Source organism: Macaca mulatta, chromosome 1 (assembly GCF_049350105.2).
Source record: "Macaca mulatta isolate MMU2019108-1 chromosome 1, T2T-MMU8v2.0, whole genome shotgun sequence".
NCBI classification, from domain to species: domain Eukaryota; kingdom Metazoa; phylum Chordata; class Mammalia; order Primates; family Cercopithecidae; genus Macaca; species Macaca mulatta.
The window spans coordinates 104,752,402-104,777,399 of NC_133406.1; the positions used below are offsets into that span (position 1 = coordinate 104,752,402).

Here is a 24,998-nt window from a genome sequence, read left to right on the forward strand (position 1 = left end):
CTTGAAAGCTGTAATTACAGCTAACACAGCTTTTAAAAGGAAAAGAAGAAAAGAAAATAGCAGCCTGGACCTAGCAGTGAATTGAGGGGTTTAGGGTAAAACACATACCACAGCACTTGCTATTAATGGTGGCCAGTCTAAACAAGAGACTGGCCAGCCAGACCAAACAGCTTTCTGGCCAATTAATTGCTCCCTCTAATTTAATGAGCTGCTCATTAAGCACTGGAAGCAGCCCATAGGAAGGGAGCTACAGGAAGAGGCACATGGGCCATAAGGGCTGGCAGATGATGAGGGAAAAGGAGACTGGGGTCACATTCTAACCCCAGACGCCTCCAGATCCCACGGCCGGCCAGCCCCATCCCATGCCTCGGCCTTCCCTTGCTTCCAGGTGATGTTTACCTGTACCTCTGTTTATTCCACAAAGTTATATCTCTGCCACTGGCTCTCTTACTGGGGAGGTTCCATGTACCAGTTCTTTGGTTCCTCAGCAGCGGTAATGACTCATATTAGGGTCACAAAGAGCCCTCAGCAGGGTTACAAATGGGCCAGCACAGTCCTGAATATGAATCCCGACTCTTCCTACTCACAGCAACTTGACCTAGAATTATTTAATCTGCCCAAGGTTCTATTTCCTCATCTATAAAATGTAATAATAACATCCTCATCTAGAGTAGCTATAAATAGTAAATAAAATAATAAAATATTATTTCAATATTAAAAAGCCTAACAAAGCACCTGGCACATAAGTAGCTATTCCTAATAGTGACTACTATTAACAGAGATGTCACTTTCATAATGATAGTGATACTACTGACAACATATTCTCTGTCTCTTAGTCAAAAGTGAATTAAAAAGGCACTATTTTTGGTTGAAACCCCAAGGACAGGCCAGCTGCAGATCCAGTCCTTCTTATCACAGCAGCAACCACAACTGTGGTGAAAGTAGCAGCCCATCCTAACAACTGTAACACCTCCAGATGTTCCCCAGCCGAGGCCTCTGTGCTTTCTATCTGAGCTAGAGGGTGAAGGAAAAGAGGAGGCCTGGAAACACTCAAAAGTTGCATGTTCTCATGAGACTGAGTGAAGAAATACATTCAGGCCATATGGCTGCCCCTTCCTAGACCTATGGGACTCCTCGCTATACCCCTCTGAGCTTCAGTTTAGAAAATGAGGGTGACTGGTACCCCACTTCACAGCCTGCTGTGAACACTGAATGAAACAACTCAAGTAAAAGTGCTTTGAAGCTACTTCTTACTGTGTCCATGAAAATAGTACTGTTGCATTTAATGGCAGTCTCAATAAATTTAATTTAACAATAAATAAATGCTGAAATACTGGGAAGATCAAGGCAATGAAAGGATTTTATTAGGCTGATGAACTGTGCAGAGAAAGAGCCCCAATCATGCAAATTTTCTTCCCAACGTTGCTGTCATTGAGTTGAAGTTTCTGTTGACCAGATGAAGGATTGACTGAAAGTAAAACTAAGAAGGAAAAATGAAGCTACAGCATCACTTACATGTTTTCCATTTAGGTGAGTAAATTATTCTACAGAACAATGATTCTAAAGAGCAAACCAGGCTGCATCCAGGGATGACCAATCGTGCCATCTCTAATGCCAATTTTCTCTTACAATAAACAATTAAAATCCATTTCACCAATCCCGAACCTACCATTGAAATGCACAAGTACAAAGTAATTTATTCTGTTCCAGTGCAGAGAACATGGACAAATTCCTTTGCAGGTATCAGAAGAGAATTTAATTCTTGTTCAGTCTCAGCTCCATGTACCACAGAGTCAGAAAGCAACAAGTTCATAGACTGAACCACATATATCAACGAGAAGGTATACCGAACTTTCCGAAAGTAGACAAAATGGCAGAAGAAAATGCACTGACACTCCCGGAGCCTAAAGCATCCAACCAATAAAATTTTGTTAAAATCTCATATTTACTCTTAAAAATCCAAGTAAATCTTATATTCTATACCACAATAAGTTACCTTTTTAAAGAATGTTTTGAGTCAATTACCAGCTAACTACTAAACCTTTTCCCTAAAATCTTTGAATAAAAAAGAGACATCAGTCCCTGGCCAGTCACTACACATCATCAAGGTAACGTGCATCTCAGTTTGAGGAGCTACAGGTCACAAGAGAGAGAAGATGGTACAACTCCAGCCATCACATCCATTTTAACATTGGCCTTTCATCAAGATCAAACATTCAATTCAGAACAGCCTCCTGGAGGGTACAGAGAGGAGGAGTTTGGGTTTGCAAGGGGTGCAGCCATCCATTTTGGCCCCTCCAGCCCTACCTAGAAGGGCCAGCAGCTAAGATACTTGACTCCCCGCTCCACACAGCCCGCCTCTGGCCACTCACCCGGATCCGGCGCATGGCAGCCACGATCTCCACCCTGCTGTTGGGCCTTGGCACGTCCAGGCTTCCTACGTACTGTGGGGGAGAAGCAAACACTCATTGAGAGGAGGGGTAGCAAGTGTCCCTAATCCCAGAAAGTTCCAAAGGGTGAAGGGCCAGCTCACCTGCCCATTTGACAGATGAAGAAATTAAGAGCCAGAAGGGTGTTTTGTTCTGAGTCTGTTTCTAACTTTATAAAGAGCAAGTTAACCAGAAATTACTGCTTCCTTTATCTTGCTCTTAACCAGAGATCCAGTAGAGCACTGTGTCTAACCAAGCAGCCTTTCAAGCCAGAAAGTCTTGGGTATGAAGACTCTTCCACCACTAATTTTATGGCAAGGCAATTCACTTTTTTTGTCTCAATGTTCTCAACTGTAACATTGGCTCTCAGTAAAGATCAAACAGAATAAAATGTCCTACACAAAAGTGATTGGCAAATATTAGTGCTCTCAAAAAAAAAAAAAAGAATATATACCTTTTTTAACTATGGAACTTCATTGATTTAGGCCTAGATGTTTTAGATACCTGACACATTTGATTAAGTTCCTGTTTGGAAGAAAGAAATGAACTAATTTATTTAAAATTTTTTATTATACTTAGAAGTTATTTTAAAACCAATTTGAATATGAAGATGAATGCTTAATATGAGTATTTTCTTACTGTAAGCTATTCAAATAATACAGAAATATGCAGCACAAAAGAATAAAGTCCCCTCTGTAACAGTTGATGTACATCTCTCTTTGTGTACTGATGGGTATATATTCACAGATGGGGGGAGTTTGTTTTATATAAAGGTTCATATTACTCACATTGTCCTGCAACTTGGTTTTTTGACTTTAAATACAACTAGGGCATCTCTCTATGCCAATGAATACAAGACTATTACATTACACATAATGGCTCCCCTACTGATGGACATGCTATGTCACTATTACAAATTATACTTTTCATCTACACAAGTTTGAGCCCATCCAAGTAGCTCTGGAAGTAAGATTGCCAGATTCCTAGAAGTAAGATTGCTGGATCAAAAGTATAATCTTGGCTGGGCACTGTAGCTCATGCCTGTAATTCTGTTCTTTGGAAGGCTGAGGCAAGGAGATCACTTGAGGTCAGGAGTTCGAGACCAGCCTGGCCAACATGATGAAACCCCATCTCTATTAAAAATACAAAAATTAGCTGGGCGTGGTGGCATATGCCTGTAATTCCAGCTACTCGGGAGGCTGAGACACAAGAATTGCTTGAACCCAGGAGGCAGAGGTTGCACTGAGCTGAGATCATGCCATGACACTCTAGCCCAGATGATGGAGTGAGGCTCTATGTCAAAAAGTAAAAATTTAAAAAGGTATAATCTCTAGATATCATTCCTTATAAGAATGAAACAAGAAAATAGGACAACCCAACATTGATTCATTGATTAAGCATCTATGACATGAGTTCCTTCATATATACCATCCCATTAGACACTGACCCACTGGGACTTGCCTTTCCTTATTATACATAAATTACATAAAACAGCCCAAGGGATATACCAGAAATTAAGAGCCCAGAATAACTTAAATGTCTACCCAAGCAAAGATTCCATTAAGAGTGAAGATAAGACCACGACAGTCATCTGTGCGGGAAAGGAATGTTCTGTGGTTACGGGAAAAGCAAGTTTTTCCCGAAATTTGGAGCTGAAGTCTGACCCCAGTGAAGAGGGTTTCAAAAACTAATTATCACAAAGGGATTTCCCCTAGTATTGATCAACAGTTTGTGCTAATACACTGAAGAACACAACTGGCAAGCAGTGAGCACATTGCAGTTTGGCCCCAAGAGGACAGCCCCACCACGGCCCTTGGGGAGCAACACAGCTATTGAAGAACCTTGCAACTCACTGAGGTAAACAAAACCACTTAGATCTAATAGTGTGGCCAGATTTAATGGTGGTTACATTTTTCCTTCTGAGCTCTGCTGAGGCGGTGCAGTCTGTCAACAAGACAGTGACCCAGAGCTAGGGATGACGTGAGGCCCAGATTCGTGATTGCCCAACTTCACAGGCCCTCCAGCCGAGGACAGTTTCCATGCCCCCCTCCTTGACACTGCACAGCTGATGGTTCCTGCCCTGAATGCCCTGTAGTCAGGAATACACAGGCCTTGAGGGGCTCATGTTCCCTCAGCCATCACATGAGAGCTGGGGCCACAGGACCGAGCAAGGTCACCCATCACAGGGAGCCTGGGGGGCTGTACGGTCCTCCCACTGGATCCCTGCAGACCAGGAAAGGGGCTACTGCCCACTGAGACCCACCACTGGGCCTGAACACAAATACCCAAATGGGACCCATCCCTACCCTACCACACACTTGCCTCACCCCACACCCCTACTAACACATCACACACACCACACACTCACTCGCTCTTCTTCCTTCCTTCCTTCCCATTCATGCAAAGAAAATCACTAATCTAAATACCTAGAAATTAGCTTAACCAAAGAAGTGAAAGATCGCTACAATAAAAACTATAAAACATTAATGAAAGAAATTGAAGAGGACACAAAATAATGGAAAGATAACCCATGTTCATGAATTAGACGAATCACTATTGTTAAAATGTCTATACTACCCAAAGCAATCTACAGATTCAATACAATCCCTATCAAAATATCAACAACATCCTTCACAAAAATAGAAAAAAAAATCCTAAAATGTATACAGAGCCATAAAAGACCCAGAAATAGCTAAAGTTATCCTGAGCAAAAAGAACACAGCTGAAGGAATCACATTACCTGACTTCAAATTATGCTACAGAACTATAGCAACCAAAACAGCATGGTACTGGCATAAAAACAGACATACAGACCAAAGGAATAGAATGGGGAATCCAGAAACAAATCCACACATCTACTGTGAACTCATTTTTAACAAAGATCCCAAGAACATACATTAGGGAAAGAATAGTCTCTTCAATAAATGGTGCTGGGAAAACTGGATATCCATATGTAGAAGAATAAAACTGGACTCCTATCTCTCACCATATACAAAAATCAAATCAAAATGAACTAAAGACTTAAAAGTAAGACCTCACTCTATGAAACTGTTAAAAGAAAACATTGGGGAAACTCTCCAGGACATTGGACTGGGCAAAGATTTCTTGAGTAAAGCCCCATGAGCATAGGCAACCAAAGCAAAAATGGACAAATGGGATCACATCAAGTTGAAAAAGTTTCTGCACAGCAAAGGAAACAATCAACAAAGTGAAGAGAAAATCCACAGGATGGGAGAAAAAAAATGCAAACTTCCCATCTGACAAGGGATTAATAACCAGAATATATAAGAAGTCCAAACAACTCTGTAGGAAAAAAATCTAATAATCTGATTTAAATATGGGTGAAAGATCTGACTGGACATTTCTCAAAAGAAAACACAAAAATGGGAAACAGGTACATGAAAAGGTGCTCAACACCATTATCAGAGAAATGCAAATCAAAACTACAATGGGGTATCTTTCACCCCAGTTAAAATGACTTTCATCCAAAAGACAGGCAATAACAAATGCTGGCAAGGATGTGGAGAAAAGAGAACCCTCGTATACTATCAATGGGAATGTAAATTAGTACAACCACGATGGAGAACAGTTTGGAGGTTCCTCAAAAAACTAAAACTAGAACTACAACATGATCCAACAATCCCACTGCTAGGATACCCAAAAGAAAGGAAATCAGTATATTGGTGAGATATCTGCACTTCCAGATTATTGCAGCACTATTCACAATAGCCAAGATTTAGAAGCAGCCTAAGTGTCCCTCACTAGACAAATGGATAAAGAAAATGTAGTACAATGGAGTACTATTCAGCCATGAAAAAGAATGAGATTCTGTCATTTGCAATAACACAGATAAAAATGGAGGTAAGTGAAATAAGCCAGGCACAGAAAGACAAAAACTTCACATGTTCTCATGTATTTGTGGGAGCTAAAAATTAAAACAATTCAGCTCATGGAAATCGAGAGTAGAATGATGGTTACCAGTAGGTGGGAAGGGTAGCTGTAGGGGGAAGGAAGGATGGTTAATAAGTACAAAAACATAATTAGGTAAGATGAATAAAGATCTAGTATTTGAAAGCACAATAGGATGACTACAGTCAACAATAACTTATTGTACATTTAAAAATAACTGAGAGTGTAATTGGATTATCTGTAACACCAAGAAAGGATATATGCTTAAGGTGATGGATACCCCATTTACCCTGATGTGATTATTATGCACTGCATGCCTGTATCAAAATATCTCATGTGCCCCCATAAACCTATACACCTATTATGTACCCACAAAAATTGAAAATAAAGTTTTAAAAATAAAAAAAATTACAAAAAAGAATCACTAATTTGCCTTTCTGAGAATGTGTCTGGAATAAATAACCTGTTTTCGCTATAGCTGCACCTTAGAGTCATCCAGAGAGATTAACACGATATACAAAGCAGGATTCAGGTCCGCATCTCCTAGACAAAAGCTAAACATCCACACCAATAACATGAATCAACAGCAGAACTACAACGCCAGGGAAGCAGAGGAAGGGTCAGAAAGTCTACTGCACAGGGCAAAACCAGAGGGTGTGACATGTGAATACTTTATTTACGCATATGACACCACAACGAAGAGTGCCTTAATAACTAATCATTACCACCTCCACAACTAACTTCTGTCTGACCCTGAGTCTTCATCTTGACCAAAGTGTAAGACACCATCTAAGACCAGACACACTTGCTGGAGGGTGGCCCTTCTAACTGCTCAACTTCAAGCACTTCTGCAGTAAACTGAACTCAGGCAGCACCCTCCCACTCTTGACTGGAAGGTGAGCTCAGCAGGTAGATGAGGTTCAGGCCTAGGAGCCAACAACCTTCAGAGATCTGGGCTCTGTCAATTCCTACAGAGGTCAGGCAAAACCAATTCCCTGCCTTCAGTCAAAGACTGATACACTGGTGGCAGGTGATCACTCTGAAACAGTACTCCTTTTATCTGCCTCTCCTGCAGGATGCAGGCTTCCACAGGTTCCTAGGACAATGGAGCTAGGTTGGCCTGATGCCTGGGAATTGGAGGAATATATTTCAAAATGGAAATGCATACTTTCTTCCTCTCCTTCTCCCATGTCATGTTCCTCCTCTAGCCTTCCTCATCGTGATTAGTAGCCCCCAGGAAATCCACCAGTTTTTCAAGCATGAAACTTGAGTCATCCCTGAACGGGCTTCTCCCTTATCCATCACAGCTAATCAGTGACCAGGACCTCCTAATTCTCTCCCCTTCACCTCTCTGTCTACACTGCCATTACCTGATCCCAGAAAATCTTCCTCTCTCACTTTGTCTATACAATGGCCTCCTTACTGGTTTCTCCACTACCCACATGGCCCTCTCCAAACCATTCTCCATGAGGCTGTCAGAGTGATCTCTTTATAAAGCAAATTGGGTCATCTTATTCCCTTCTTTTAAGAACCTCCCACACTTGCTTCCATTTGCTCAAAGATGGCAATCAAAATCCTCAGCATGGCCTACATAGCCACATGGTCCAGCTTCATCTCACACCACACCAGTGGCCTTGCCAATTATTCAGAAGTTCCTCAGTCACACCATATCTTCTCACATTCAAGGGCATCTACACATGCTCCTCCCTGTACACAGAACACTCTTCTTCTACCCACTCGTCCCCTAATCTTCCAACATTCCTGTAGATTTCTGCTTAATCTCTACTTCCCCTTTCTTGACCTCCAGGGTAGGTGAGATGCCCTTAGGGAGGACTCCTATACCTCCCTGCAATTCTCCTGTCTAGAACACACAGCTAAAACATGCTTTAGTCATCACTAACTGACCATGCCTCCCACAGGTCCAGGCACACAGGAGATGCTCAAAATACATTTGACTGAGTAGAATCTTCCAAAAATGAACACAGATTCACCCCAAGTGCCCATAGGAGAATCTCCCCTCTGAGGAGCATCCTGAGTCCTAGGTTCTGCCTGGTGTTCCGGCATCTGAGGCATCCGCCTGCTCCTTCCAGCCCTCCATTACACCCTGTATAGTCCCACAGTAAAACTTACTTGCCTTTTATCCAGGTACTTCAATTGGACCTAAGCCAGATGCTCTTATAGCACATGCAATTCGTGGTTTACCGAGGGGGTGGTATGTTAAACCTTCCTGCTGGTGGATTTTTAATCACCTGGCCTTCTGTAAGACTTTTGTAGCATTCCTGTAGCCCCTGCTTCCAGGAATCCCTGCTGTGAGACATCAGACAGGGCCTCTATTCAGAACATTGACCACTGAACTTAAGGGGAAATAAGGTAAAGGAGTTTAAAAATATCAGGGCCTACTTCTTTTTCATTAACATCTGGAAAGAAAAAAAAACTATACAGAAGATGCAAACTGTATAGGTAATCAACATAAGGGATTATCTGTATCTGTTCTATCTGTGGCTTCATCTTCCAGATAAGCAGGAGCTAACTGCAAATAAAGTTAACTGAAGGACTTCAAATTTTTTAAATAAGTTTCTGGACAACCTCAGCCTCAGTACTAAGTTAATATTTCATAAAGTGCTTTCATTTTCTGGCTTCCACCCTGTTTTCTGGAGATTAACTTCTGAAGACACCAATCAATTCTACCATTGTGGCCCCTGGTACATGAATCATAATGTGAAAAGCAGCAAGACAGAAAGCTTGAAACATCCACCAATGTAATCGCCATCCATAGACTTGTTAGACTTTCTGCCATCACCATCACCTTCTTCTGGAAACGTCTTTTACTCACAATGTTTATGTCAGGTGCTTCCAGAGACAAGGAAAAAATGTATTTATCAATCAAAAATAAATGCATCAGATTATTCTGCTTCTGATAAAGTTGGAGTAGCTAGTATCAGATTAAGCCTCCCACAAGTAACAAATAGGAACTCTGAACAAGATAGAAAAACTAGCTCTGCATAGAATGCAGGACACAAAAAGCCTAGCCTCAGGATGAGGAAGGCTAGTTCATTAATACAAACTGTGAATGTTAGTTCATAATAATGTATCAATATTGGCTTATCAATTATAACTAATGTACTACACTAATGTAAGATGTTAATAATAAGGAAATAGGGAAGGAAGGGAATATATGAGACCTCTGGCCTTGCCTCTCAATTTTTCTCTAAACCTAAAACTTCTCTAAAAAATAAAATCTATTGTTTAAGATAATAATAGTAACTTTGAAAGCCCTGGAAAGAGACCAAAAGCAGGCAGAGATTACGGGAAGTCAAGCTTTGAAAGAAGGGAACTGCTCTCGGTGAGGCTTGGGTGTGTGGCATCTCGTCTGGCAGCACAACCCCACAGGCACAGCACAGGCCGGCGGGAGCTCAGGCAGAAAAGCTCACTCTGACAACCTGGGGAGTTGGATACCAGAGACTGGGACAGCCAGAGGAGCTTAAAAGAGAGGGCAGGCAGGAGGCAGTCACAAAGGGGAAGCCTCCAAAATCACGTGTAAACCCCAGCCAGGTCTTCAGTGCACGTGCTCAGGAAACTCCAAGGAAGCCCGCAGAAAGGGGCAGGTGGAAAAACAAGAAAATCAAGTGGAGATTTTAACTGCTCCCCACTTTAGGGGAGGCAGATTTAGGATTTATGACTAGCCAAGTTAACTATCATTAAGAACAAGAAAACATGCTTCTGAAGAAGCTAGCAGAATCTTCTGCTGTGGGTTTGTTAAAGCCCCACTGACTAGCTAGCGCAGGCAAGGCCACAGGAAAGGACAGGACCCCCAGAAATAGGCATAACGTAAAGGTCCCTGCCTCTACTGCACTCCCAGCTCTCATCTCCTCTCTGAAGCTGCTCAGTTCTACAGCCTCAGCACACAGCATACAACATGTGAGTTTCAGAGGTAACTCCCTTCTTTTACAGAGGACAGTGAAGCCCAAAGCAGTTAGCAGATGGCAGAAAAGGGGTTCGGTCTCCCCCAGGCTCCTGGCTTCCAGTCTAAGACCCCTGCATTCTTCCCAACTCTCTCCCTGGGGGTCCCAAATGCATACTAGTCTCCCTGTCTACCTCCTCATATCCCACTGGTCTCCTGGTCATACCGTGTCCTCTCTCCAAAACACACACAAGCATAAAGAAATCTGATAGCCTGGTCGTGCCTAGAAACCCCCAGCTGAGATTGCCCATCTGAGTTAGTCCCTGAACCTATCCTCTGAGGTTCAGTACTGATAGCTTCCTGAAACAGAGAACCAAAGGAGCTTTCCAAAGGACTTTCCAAAGGGAAAGCCCTTCCCTGCCTGCAGAAACTGCTCTTGTGCACAGCTGAGCGTCCTGCTGAGCGGGATTATGAATGTGACCAGGGTGAAAGTTCTCGCCTCATTTAGCATGGAACAAAGCAGCATTAACTGCAGCAGCAGGAGCGGCCCCAGATTCCGGGGCACACACTCAGCCAGTAAACTCCTACTAAATACTCTGGGGGAGGGGAGGAAAAAGAGAAAAGTTGCGTCAGGGTGTCCCACTCCCCACTTGTGAGGCTTGCTTGAGGCTCTCCAGGTGCTAGGGTGTAAGGGACGTGGGGATAGCGACTCAAAGTGCCCATGTGGACATTTACCAGCATCCTTGCTCTCAACTGCAATCAAGATAGAAGCCTCAGTGCCAACCCCCCACCCACCCCTCACATACACCAGAAAAGCTTCCAAAATGCTTGAAATGCAGCTGCACACCACATCTTCATTTATTTGTAGTCTAAGAGGAATGAGGCACTTATATTTCTTCCTCTCTCTCCCAGCCCATCTGAAAAAGGAAGCACTATTTGAAGGCCATCTGATGCAACTGTGTCACTATTGATCAGTAGCTCAGCAGGGGCCGATGAATGTGCCAGAGATCACAGCAGAATCCTTCCTGCTCCTCAACATTAAGGGGCTGGGTGCAAAATAATTGCGATGACTTGTCTTTATGCTAATGCCATGCAATTCTCTAAAAGGGACACGGGGTAAGACAGAACAATCCAACCAGCATGCCCATGGGGAGGCTGCGTCTTTCAGTTCTCTTAGTCTCCATTAGCAAAAGCTTAGATGGGTTGGCCTGATTATTTTTATTATGAGGATCTGAGGGTTACAGCAAAGAGGAGAGAAAAAAAGCAGGCAGACAGAGAAACTGTTCTGGCCTTTCAACTATTAGCTCCTGAATAAAAGCCTCAGGTTAGTGATTAAAATCTCTGGCTCGTGTCACAGAGGCAGGTGTGAGGCAGAGGCCGGGCTGCACCCTGGGCAGCCAGCACTTTCTGTCATGCCTACCTGGGATGCTGACTTGGCCAACAGGTTATTTTCTCCTAGGGAAAAGAAAGGAAAAGAAAGTCCAATGCATGGTGTGAGGCAGAAGGAAACACTAACAAAGGCTGTATAATCATTAAAATCATCACCTGTATCAGGTAAACCAGGAATGGAGGGGTGAACAAAGAACACCAGAAAACCAATAAGGAAGTCAGATCCAATGACAGAGTTTAAGTGGCCTCAAATGTGATTTGATCTAACCCTTCATTTTATAGAAGGGAAAATCAAGGCTCAGAGAAAGAATGAAAATGTAGCTTGTGAGTGGCAGAATCAGAACCAGTGTAGGACTCCCTACCCTGTACCACCATGCTAATACTTCAGTAGGAAATAAGTAATCAGGAAGAACACAAGCCAATGCCCCAGTAAGGCCTGATTCACTACATAAACTCAACTTTAGCTAGATGAGGATGCCTGTGTATGGACACCCGAATTGTCAGAAGGTCAAAAACACATCAGTGAAAAATGGTGGGGCACTGAGATTTGCAAGGAATGGACAGGGGTCCCTATTTGGTTCATCTGAATGACTTTGGGAATGGAATTAAATGACTTTGGGAATGGAAAGAGGGAAATGGTCATCCAACTACTGGAGAACAGAAAACTGAAGAAATGAGAAGGTTGTAGGATGACAACAGAGAGAGATCCCTTATTCTTCACATGAAGAATGAAAGCACTCAGCTTTGCGCAGCACTAACATCCTATACCTCCTAAATTATAAGTACTTAAACTCACCAAGCCTTTGTTTCATTCATGAAATGTACCTAGTATCTGTACTACCCACATGTCAGGGTTGTCATAAGAATGAAAATTAGATGGGCCAGACATGATGGCTCACTCCTGAAATCCCAGCACTCTGAGAGGCCGAGGTAGGGTGACCACTTGAGTCCAAGAGTGCAAGACCAGCCTAGCCAACATAGGAAGACCCTATCTCTATAAAAAATAAAAATGAAAAAAATTAGCCAGGCATGGTGGTACACGCTTGTAGTACCAGCTACTCAGGAGGCCATGGTGGGAGGATCGCTTGAGCCCAGGAGGTCAAGGCTACAGTGGGCCATGATTGCACCACAGTAAATCCAAATTAGATAATGCAGATTGAGGTTTTATAGTTTAGAAAATATTTTACAATCATAAGGAGATAATATTCTTTGCATTATCATGTTCTTGCTTTGTGAACCAAGGAGATCCTGAAGATACAGAATTTGTAGCTTTACAATAATGGCCTCCTTGAATTCTCATAGACTAATGACTGTACACAGAGTGAGGTGTGGTTACTGTAAAATAGTAACCAAAGTTAGTTAGTTGCTAGTGTTAATAGCACAAAGATTTCCTTATATTTTATGTAACAAACGTATTAAGTTCTTTAGAGGAGAAAAATGAAGACAGTTATTTACCAGAATTATACTCAGATCCCCAAATTTAAAGGTTTTGTATGTGTGTATGTATGTATAAGTAGCAATAAAAGAAAGATTCAAAAGTTTGCTAAGTTTTTTCTTTTTCAAGCCCTTTAAGTAATGATATAACTAGAAACTAGGTTTCTAAAATGCCAGAGTAAATGGAAGGGCAGAATCAAGAAATTAGTCTCAACAGAATCAAAGAGTAGTGAAGACGGAAGTGGTGAATGGCACAACCAGAGGGTCACCAATGACCAGACGACACAACTGGCAAACCCCTACCTGCCACCCCTCATCAGGGAATGGCTAACTATGACACCGCTCACAGAACCTCACGGGATGGGCTCAGTTTGAGGTAAACACCCTGTCACATGTGTCTCCTGACAGAGCAAGTTGCGACCAGAAAAAGCCTTCCTGGAGTTGGGAATGTGGGGTCTGCAATGCAGTCATTAATCATTTGTCAGCCTCACTGCTGAATGAAACCCCACAAATGAGTAAAATTTCCAGATAACTGGCATGTTCCCCACTTAAATATAAGGTTTTCTATATTTTAAACGCTCTTGATTAGAAATCTCCCTAAAACATATTCCACGCTGTCCTAACAATCGAGTCTCTGTAAGTCAGAATAATCTTTACGTATATCACTTAACGTGTAAGCTATAAATCGGCAATGACCCTGGAGGAATGGCTCCAGACTATTATTAATACTATACCTTTTGAGTCCTTGAAGCTGATTTTTAGGATTTTTCTAAATCTTCCTACACTGTTAGAAGAAAGAAAGACGACAATATGCTACATATGCTTTCGCCTTTAACAACGCCTGTCCTCAAATCCTCAAGGAAGTACTAGCAAGACAAATTCGGCAACATACAAACAACAACAACAACAACAAAAATACACAATGATCAAGTAGAATATACCCCAAGAAAAAAAGGTTAGTTCAACATATGACCATATGTTCATCTCAACAGACAAAAAACACCCCACATTTGACAAAATCCAATACCCTTTCATACCCTTTCATGATTTAAACACACACACACACACACAGACACACACACACACCAAATTATGGATAGAAAGGAACTTCCTCAAACTAATAAAGGGCTTCTACAAAAACCCACATCCTATTTAATGGTGAAAGATTGAATGCTTTTCCTTTAAGATCAGGAACGAGACAAGGATGTCCACTCTTGTCACTCTATCCATCTTTCTCACAGAGCCACTGTAAAGATTAAATAAAATAATACATATGAAGTGATTGGCATTTAGATCTTCTTTCAGCTCCACATCTAAGTTAGTTCTCCCTGTTATACATGGTTCCACTTATGAGTTTTGAGTTAGTATCTGTTTGATTCTTAGATTAACTATGTCTCCCCAAACTAGACTGCATTGGTAGCTCCAAGGTATAACTGTTGTTGTCACCACTGTATCCTGAGTGCCTAGTACAAAGTTTGGCCCACCAAACAAATGAATAGACAAATGATAGCTTTTCCTGTTTTTAAGCAAGAAACTTTAAGATGTTATCTAGTTCTTTACCTGCCTTCAGGCAGTCCCACACCTCCTGCACTATTAAGACTCCATCTTATTACCCAACTTCCTATGGTGATCCACCCAACAGTCCTCATAGCAGAGGAATTAATCATTCTCATTAACATCAGCAGCAGCATCACAAAACAGCAACTATTTTTGCAATTATTTTTCAGATAAGGTAATCCAATTAAGCTAAAGGAAGTGGAAAGTCTGAGAAATCAAGTCCCAGCATTAATTCCTCTAACTAAAAGGTGGAAAGAAAGAGAGCAAGAAAAGCCACAAAATAAACAAAGAAGTCAAAGAGAAAAGAGTGCACGAGGACGGCCAGTGAAAGAAGATGGAGGTGAGGGGCACACACGGACGGTGAGGACAGATTTTCCCAGAAACAAAGAGGGAAGAGAGACATCAGCACTAGAAAGTAGTTCCGAGGTCTTTTGGCCCCACACTTGTTTTACTCCAACAAGGCAGGACTGACTAATGTTCAATGATCAGGAGTCTTGCTCAAGGTCGCTAACTTACAGAGTGAAAATGAGAGAGACTATGACACAGGTATCCTGGCTTCAAAGCCAATGATCTAAAAATAAAAATATATATTAGAATCACATGAAAAGGCTCATTGGTTCCAATTCTAGCTCCACCACTTTCTAGCTGCTCTATGAATTTGAGCCATCTGGTCATCCTCTCAGCACCTCAGCTTTATCATTTATGAAGTGAAACTTTGCAAGATTACCAGGGTGATTAAATGAGACCATGTAGGGAAAGCACCTAGTATTTCACACTGAAGCTCCATTCCTTTATTTAAAAATTACAGAGCACTTTCTATTTGCCAAAGATAAGGAGGCAAGAAGAAAAGAGATTGTAAACAAACAACCTACAGAATGTTAGTATATATTTGCAAACTATGCATCCGACAAAGGCTTAATAACTTAATAAGCAAAAAAAACAAATCCAATAAAAAGTAGGCAAAGAACATGAATAGACACTTCTCAAAAGAAGACATACACAAGGCCAACAAATGTTAAAAAAAAAAAATGCTCATCATCACTAGAGAAATGCAAATCAAAACCACAGTGAGATACCATCTCACACCAATCAGAATGGCTTTTGTTAAAAAGTCAAAAAATTACAGATGTCGGCCAGGCTGTGGAGAAAAGGGTGCACTTATATACTGTTGGTGGGAATACAAATTAGTCCAGCTACCGTGGAGAAGCCTGGAGATTTCTCAAAGAACTAAGAGTTGAACTACCATTTGACCCAGCAATCCCATTACTGGGTATATACCCAAAGGAAAATAAATCATTCTACCAAAAAGACATATGCACTCATATGTTCATTGCAGCACTATTCACAATAGCAAAGGCATGGAATCAATCCAGGTATCCATCAACAGTGAATTGGATATAGAAAATGTGCTACATATGCAACACAGAATACTACACAGCAAAACAAAGAAAGAAATCATGTTATCTGAAGCAACGTGAATGCAGGTGGAGACCATTTTCCTAAGGGAATTAACACAGGAACAAAAAACCAACTATTGTAGGTTCTCACTTATAAATGGGAGCTAAACATTGGGCATACCCATCGAATAGACCTGCACGTGTACTCTTGATTCTAATAATATAGAGAGAGAATGACCACACTCTGTCCTAGCAAATAAATGATTGTCTGGAGGATCTTGAATGAATACAAAAGGAACGAAGGAAGAAAAAAGGAAGTAGTCGTGGATGAGAACACAGAGCCTGCAGGCAAAGGTATTCTCTGAGACACAGAGAAATGCTTTAGAAAACAAAATTAAGACCGCAGGCTAAGTGCAGTGGCTCACACCTGTAATCCCACCACTATGGGAGGCTGAGGCAGGTGGATCACTTGAGGCCAGGAGTTCAAGACCAGCCTGGCCAAGATGGCGAAACCTCATCTCTACTGAAAATACAAAAAATTAGCTGGGCGTGGTGGTGCACACCTGTAATCTCAGCTATTCAGGAGGCTGAGGCATGAGAGTCACTTGAACTAGGGAGGCAGAGGTTGCAGTGAGCCGAGATTACACACTGCCCTTCAGCCTGGGTGACAAAGTAAGACTCTGTCTCAAAAGGAAAAAAAAAAAAGCAAGACTGCAACTCTGGCTGAGAAACTGAACCTCAAATCACATGGCTTGCCTCCCATTCTGAGAGATGCCAATGACCCACAGCAAGGGTTGAGATTTGTCTGACAAAAGCTATTTTTAAGGAGAAACCAATATTTTAATAAAGATTTTTTTGTGGCAAAAGATTTATATTACATACCACAGAGCTAAACAAACATTCCTGATAGAGGTCCCTGTTTTTCCCACACATAGCTATTCCACTGCACCAGTGGCCTCATCTCCCTTTCTCCTCCTGTCGTAAAAAAGCCCTTTCAACAGTCCCTCCATATATCCCATTCAACAAAGCAAAATCCTGGAAGTGAGCCTCTGAGAAAGCATCCACTCTTCCTCCAGCACTGAGATCTGTGGACATCTTGTCATCAGTCCTTTCCCATTCATAGGCTATCTGTAAGCCCCTGATAGATAATGTCTAGGCTTGTCTCTGGAACGGACAGCAGGATAGAGCTCCCACCCACAAAAACAAAGAGGAAGCAAGCCACAGAGCCACACTGGCTTTCAGCCCAGAGGCCTCTACAATCCTTCAGCACCAAACAGAAACACAGCGTCTTGGTGGCCAGAGCCTTGTGGTCTTCAAGCATCTCATCCCTGGAGTTCTGGGAGATCCCAAGAAGATAACAACTAAAGAGGGAATGAGGTCAAAACCCAGGATGGGCTGAGAGCCACTAGGGCAGAGTGAAATGCAACACGCTCCGAGCCAGAGCCCTCATCCACAAGGGAGCCTTCTGCCAGATGCTTACCTATTATGAGGTATGTTACTCAGGTGCAAGAAGCAAGGGCAAGGGCGGTAGAGGTGGAGGTCAACCAGGAAGCATCTGTAAGTACAGTTAGGTTGACCAACCATCCCGATTTGCCTGGCACTGTCCTGGTTTTAGCAGTAAAAGTCCCACATCCCAGGAATCCCTGGCCCTGTGTGAACCCCCGCTCTGGCTAACTGCCCTTGGTACAGTGTCCCCTCTCCTTCCTCAAGAATGGTTTCACTAGCAAGACGGTAAAACACCCCCGGCACATCAGGGGTGCTACAGATGCTGCCTGTAGCCTTGCCAGCTAAGCACATGACCTCTCTTAGAGAAGGGCTTTCTCAACGTCTTGGCTCCTAAGTAAAGTCATGGAAAACTAAGGAAGAAACGGGTGCTGAAGATGCAAGCTCAGCCCTTCTGGATGGCCCCCAGGCAGACAGGAGCCCAGGCCTCTGGCTCCAGCTTGCCAGGGTCACAGAGATGTTCTTCAAAACCTGGCACTTGGCCACACCAGCTTCTCCCTCCACTATCTATCCGGGATGGATCTGGGGAACCAAATGAATAAAACAAAATGCTATGCAAGGGTATAGCACAACAATTATTAATAACCTCGTATTAATTTCAATGGATGTATTTTTATACAAATTCTAAAAACTGCAAACCCCTCCCACCCATCTCCACAAAGTCTTATCCTCTTGGGCCACTCTGCCCACATTTACAAAACCAAGCCAAAGGGAAACCATGTATCCCACCATCACCACCGCCCCACTGCACAACAGAAACTTAGACTAACTGCAATCTCCTAAGAGGCCTTGAGCAAGAACCACTGGGCTATGTTTTTTCTGAAAACCTAACTCATAGAAACTATGAGAGAATAAATGATGATGATTGCTTTAAGCTGTTAGGTTTTGAGGCAATTGACTACTGATACACTGTACATATTTGCTACACCAACTAGAGTTATTTACCAAATCAATAGGTTATGCATTTAAAAAAAAAAAAGAGGTGTCAATGCATCCTGTTTCCTGGGGTTACATTTAACATTTAATGTGAGGTACTGAGAGTGGCTTCACTGGTCACACCAGCATCCCCTCTTACCCACCTAGTATTCTCTCACAGACCCGTATATGCTTACATACACACTCCAAACCAATCACCGCTTGCTTGCTTTCTGTTAAGGAGGGTGTTCTGTCTGTGGATTCCTAAGTGGCTATGTAGGAAGGAGAGCAATATGAGCAGCCACAAGAGACATGCCTGTCTAGGTATACAGCAACACAGCAAGACCTAATTACGTGTGTGTGTGTGTACACATGTGCATAACTGAGGCTCAAGGGAGACCCTGAGTAACCACGGAAGGGAGAAAGCACAAGTTTTTTCATTCATGGGACAGCAGAATGAGGGGCAGGCAACTGAACAAGAAGATGGATTTCAAAATCAAGCAGAGAAATGGCAGAAGAAGATTTTTATATACAGATTTTTGAAAAGAAAAACAGAGCTCTGAGGTTTACCTCTAAGTGCCTCAGAGTCCCTGGACTGCCTCAGCTTCATGGCAAAAAAAAATGGTTAGCAACAACACTGTGCTGATCCCAGAGAGCAATCCTAGCAACCATGGTGATGGGTACCATTAACTCTGATCAACAGACAGAAAACCTTCCAGAGGCACACACCAACCCAGATCCAGTTAAAGTGCAAGCAAATGGCAAATCAATAGTGCTGCAGAAGTGCAGAGGGACAGACAAACAGCTCTCAGGGTGGCAGGAGTGGCCCAGAATTTGAATGTGCTTACCAACATGGATGAGAGGCTGAAATTGACAAAGAAGAGATAAATGGAAAGAAAATGTTGAGAAGTGGCATTTTTGTAGGAGACTGAATGCAAATGCAAATAGTGCTTTGCCTCCTAATCTGTGACAGGGGTGTCCATCAAAGACAAAGTCAAAGAAGCAAAGGAAGATCAACTCCAACTCTCAACTCCTACCTCCACTAAAACCAAGGTGCAAGAGGACTGAGGTAGAACGGAAATTCAGAGATCAAGTACCAAGTTGACAAGGATCTCAGAATCTTCACGAGCAAGTCCGAGGTGCTTTTCATATGAGTCACTAATTCCTCGGCAACAGAGCTGCTGCACTCTGACCTGCACTCTGGTTGATCTGATGTACTACACCTCTTTCTAAAATACCAGAGCATGTTTGGAAGGGCAGTATCCATCCCAGAAAAGCTAGGAGGTACTTATGTATGCTCCAAGGCAGCTCCCTTCATGCTACAGCCAGCTGAGAAGCACTTTTTAAACAAACACACAAAAACACAAACATCTCACTATGGTTCTTCCACCAGCTTGTCTCTTTAAACTTTGGCAAATCACCTGACATTGAGTTTCCTGTCTGTGAAAGGCAGAGAGTACCCATTTACCCACCTCTGCAGCATGGGAGAAAAGTAAAAGGACACATCTGGAAAGCAGTGAGAGAATGAGAGTAAGCCCAGGGTATCATACCAGCAAGACAGAATCTGAAGTTCTAATTTTACATTCTCATTTCCAAAAACTTCTGCTGGTTCTACATTTTTCCATACGATATGGTAATCTACAAGACTGAAGCTCCACAAAGAAAAGAATGATGTCTTGCATTTCTTTTGTATCCAGCCCAATACTGAATACATGGTAGGTATTAAAAGAATTAGAAGAGGTTAGATAAGACTAAGGGAGCTGGAGGATCATGAGCCTAGATTTATATCATAAAATACTTGGTCAAATAACACCATACATTAAAAAATAAAGAAAGAAGGACAGAATCCACATCTCAGTAGCTATTTTCCTGCCCCAAAACTTTCTTCTCTATTACACCCCCTCAAATTCTACCCCACTTTGAGAACCAGCTCAAATTGCATTTTCTTCCCTATGAAGTACTCCCTGACTACTCCACACCATAGCAGTATCCTGCTCCTCTGAAGAATGATGTACAGCATTTGTTGAGGCCATTTTTGTAGTACTAAACTTGGGTTATTTTAATGTTTTCACTTGCTTCTATACCATAGCTTTCACTAGACTCCCAGAATCTCAGGATTCTAAATTGTATTATTTAGCTAAATCACATTCCCCTACAACACTAGACAACAGTTATATATACACAAGAAAGTCAATAAAAATAATTTTTAACAAATTGTAAAATGTTTAAAATTCCCAATACAAAATAATCAATTTACGATATTCCATTCCTAAACAAATTTAAGTAACACGGATGAATCAAATGAAACGTGGTCAACTACATGCACAAAGTTCATTTAGGAGGAGGCCTTTAATGTTCCCAAAAGTAAGTCAGCCTGTTTGCCACTTTTGGTTTTGAAATTCACTGTCCCTGAGTTTCCAGAGGTCAGAAGTATTCAAGTCACCCTCACGCTTTAAGGCAGAACCCCAGATGGTGAGAATAATTGTATTACAAAGCAAACCTGGGTCTGCAACCTCCCTGCACAGACCTGGCTGCCCCCTTGGGAGATGCAGAAGGCTTCCGCTTCTCAGGGTCCAAAATAAAAGCCAGTTCTGCGGACAGAACAGGTGTCCCCCCATCAAGATTATATCCACAAATCCAGGACATTTGTACCAACTGTTCCTGTCCTCCAGTACTGGAAACCTTCCAGAATGAGAAACAAATTCATATTCCCACAATTCCAAGAGCCTGTCTTTCCCCCTTGCAGTATATGAAAGTCGAAAACCTTTGCAGATACTCAGTATTCACCCTGTCCTTGAGGAGCCTGCAGCCTGACATGACCCAGGAGTCCTTCCATCAGCTGGCAACCATTACCTCTGAGGACATAAAAACCAAAAGACATGACATCTGTCTTCTAAACATTAACAGTACACATAAAGAGAGACATATGATTCAACAGTGACAATTGCTAAGGTCACTGCTGTAATAAGGTTATATCTACCAAGTCCAGTAGAAGCACAGAAGGGCAAACACCTAATTCGCTTGGATGCAAGTCACAAGTACTCACAGAGAAGATAATTTTTGAACTTGAAGGATAAATAGTTGGTTGGATAAAAACAGAGAAGGCAGCCCATTCTAGGCAGGAACATCAGCATGCACAGAAATGAAGAGTTGAGTCAGCATGGCCTGTTGGTGTGTTCAGATGCTACAAGTCCTCTGCCAGATGAGATGAGGCTGAACATGCAGCAGGGTCAGGTCATGAGGGCCTTGCATTGCTACTCTTATGTCATGGGCAGCCACCTAAGGATTTTGAGCAATGAACTTTGATCAGGTTTATATGGCTCCTTCATGGATGATAGATTGGAGGGGACATGACAAGAGACCAGTGACAGATAAGAAGGACCTAAAACAGAGTAAAAGAATCAGGGATAGGATGAGAGGATATCTGGGAGATAATAGGGCAGGACTTGGAAACGGATCAGATGTGGCTGTTAGAGAGGGAGATGAATTCAGGGTAATTTTCAGAATTCCTTAACCCTTCCACTGAATGCATGCATCTCTGCATCTTGACTTTTTCCCTACTGTCCTTCCTCTCCTCCCCCATTTACAGCACTAGAGTTCTGTTTTTTGTTGTTGTTGTTGTTGTTGTTATTTTTAAGAAGGAGTCTCCCTGTGTCACTCCAGGCTGGAGCACAGTAGTATGATCTCAGCTCACTACAACCTCCACCTCCCGGTTCAAGCAATTTTCATGCCTCAGCCTCCCAAGTAGCCGGAATTACATATGCACCTCCACATCTGGCTGATTTTTGTATTTTTAGTAGAGATGGGGGTTCGCCATGTTGGCCAGGTTGGTCTCAAACTTCTGGCCTCATGTGATCTGCCTGCCTCGGCCTCCCAAAGTGCTAGGATTACAGGTGTGCGTCACTGCTCCCAGACCAGTTTTGCTTTGAGATAAATTATCCATTATACCAGGACTTACTATGACTCACTCCTTAGATTCATGAATTTAGCATAAATACTGTCTTAGCTTTTATTGACTGTTTCACCTGTGTTTTATCCTATTAATTGAATTCTTAAGGTTTCCTTTTAAACTGAAATTCATTTTCTCCCGATTTTAGAAGAGATACAATTTTTTGAAAATGTCTTCTCTTCTTTCTTTCCTCCCCAGTTAGCTTATCTCACATCAAGTTCATGGGGCAGGAACTGGATCTAATTCTATGCACTACTTCATGCCAAGCCATGTTCTTGGCATTTGTTGAATGCCGATTACTTCTACTGGCCACAAAAAATAATAACAACAATCTATAAATACCTTGGCTTCCTGCAGTTCAGAGGAATTAACCACACTGCAATTAAGGAAAAGCTGGAGAAAACATTTAGTTAGCAACTTCTCAATGCAGACAATAAGATTAAGGCAATAAATACAAGTTCCAACATATTTCTTTGGAGATGTTTCATAAAATAGTCCAATAAAATGCTAAAGACCACCCAATGCCACAGCAGAATGCCAACCACGTATGAGTCACTCAAAAGCCAAAATTGAACAGATTCATCTATCATGTAAAAGGGATAGAAGAATAATAAACATCAACAATTTATACTGCTGCCAGATTATTAAAAGGAGAGCTTGTTCTAAAATCTAGTTCACATAAAATGTCATACTTTTAGAATAATAAGACAACAAGAGAGTATGATCTCATTCATAGACTATAAATGGTCTCTGGGTTTAGGCACAGTGGTAACCAAGACAGGTATGGATACCTACGATAATTGGTCCTAGGCAAGAATCAATAGATAAGATAGATAAAGGATAAAATATGACAAAATATCTGTTAAGATTAAAAGATCTTCTGGGGCAACTTAGGAAAGCATTACCAACACAGTGCATCTAATAAAATAATGACTTGTCTTTGTTAATACAGTTTAATTCAAAATTTCAAAGATTAAACCCAAGAATATAGACAAATTAAGTGGACTAATATAATAAGCACACGTCTGGAAAATATTTTAGGTAAATGGCTGCTACAGAATGAACTTAGATGGGATATGAAGCAATGGACCCAGAAATCTCAGCCAACATGTGATATCGCAATAGTCCATCATTTACTATCACACCGGACCTCGCTGAAACAGAAGTATCCATTAGGCGCCAAGTCAAAAGAGATCACAAAGGAAAAGACAAGTAAGTGTATAGCTCTGACAGATGAGCCAGAGCAAACAAGGAAATTGGGGCATATTCAGTCAAAGTGGAGAATCTCAGCAAGAAGAGAGCTCTGGTTTCAGAAACAGACCTTTATCCATGGCACCCAGAACATTGGTAACCGGGGAAAACTGAAGGAGTATGGAAACCAGGAGTGGTCACTAATAGATTCGAAGGGCTGGAGGAATCAGTATGGAGACCTGTGGGTTGGGAAGCTCTGCTATAGATTCCTATTACGTCATCATCAAAATATTTTATACCAATGACAGTTTCAAACCAAGTTTACTACTACTTTCCATATTGCTTTAATGAGCTAAGATTAGGCTGAATAATTAAGTGCTATCATTAAATAATGATCATCTGATTCCTGTGATCTCACTTTATCAGATAATTCTGTCCAAAGGTAATTCTCCTGTTTCACTAGACCTGAAGGTCACAGAGAAATCTCTGTATTTTTTTCTTGACTTTATCTTTCTACAAAGGGCATTTCTCCTATGATGATCTTATTGAGGTAGGTAGAAAATCATTTTACATATTAGCATCACTTTGTATCCATCTACTCTAATCTCTCCAGATGTAAATCCTCCCATCACAAGCTTCTTCCTATGGATTCTCTTGCCTGGGGAGGCATATTTGAGTTACATTTCCTCCAATGTGCTTCACCTTTCCAAAGAATCCAAGGATTCCATCACCTTCTGTTAGAGGGAGCATTATGTTTGGTATAGTACATCCAGTATTTGGCAGAGTCAGGTGTCCTTCACCCTACCAGGAACTGTACTTTGAAACTTCCCATAATCCTCCACTGTGATCATGTTTCAGCCCACCTTCCAGGCAGGCCGAGGGATCACATGTCTGGGACACACACATGCCATTATCACCAAATAGATTTCTTGATAGTCATTTAAAGGACCCTTCACTGCGCAGTTTACAGTTTCAAAGTATTTTCACACATCTCATTTGATCCTGGTGACAATCCCACTAAATAAGCAAACAAGGTTGCTACCTCTGTTTCACAGTTAAGAGGCCTAAAGATTAGAGAACTGTAGATACTTGCCCAAAGTTTGACAGCAGTACAGGGATTAAACGCCAGACATACTCACTGAGGCCATATGTAAAATCATTTTCTGTCTACCTTGGTGCTTTCTCCTCCTCTCTTTATCTTAATCACATCCCTCCAATCAAAAAAAGAAAAAAAGAAAATGCCACCTTGTAACACTGGAGTTCACAGAATGGTCCAAGAGGCCCATAAAATGGGCTGTTTCGGCTGAGCTTGGACAGCAGCTAAATCAAATCACCTTTGAATACTTTCCAACCTCCCAGGGAAATGTCCCTGCAAGGACACTGCACTTTGGATCAGTCTGTTTACCAATCTAAATGAGAGCCTC

At 41.9% G+C, this 24,998-nt stretch overlaps 1 protein-coding gene across 2 annotated transcripts in view; it reads right to left on the reverse strand.

Moving 5' to 3' along the window:
- Positions 1–24,998, reverse strand: part of NOS1AP (nitric oxide synthase 1 adaptor protein) — a 304,488-nt gene that overhangs the window by 217,789 nt on the left and 61,701 nt on the right. For both annotated transcript variants that reach the window (XM_077997522.1, NM_001164764.3), the window contains 1 exon segment: positions 2,373–2,444. In XM_077997522.1, coding sequence (XP_077853648.1) covers positions 2,373–2,444 — 72 coding nt within the window.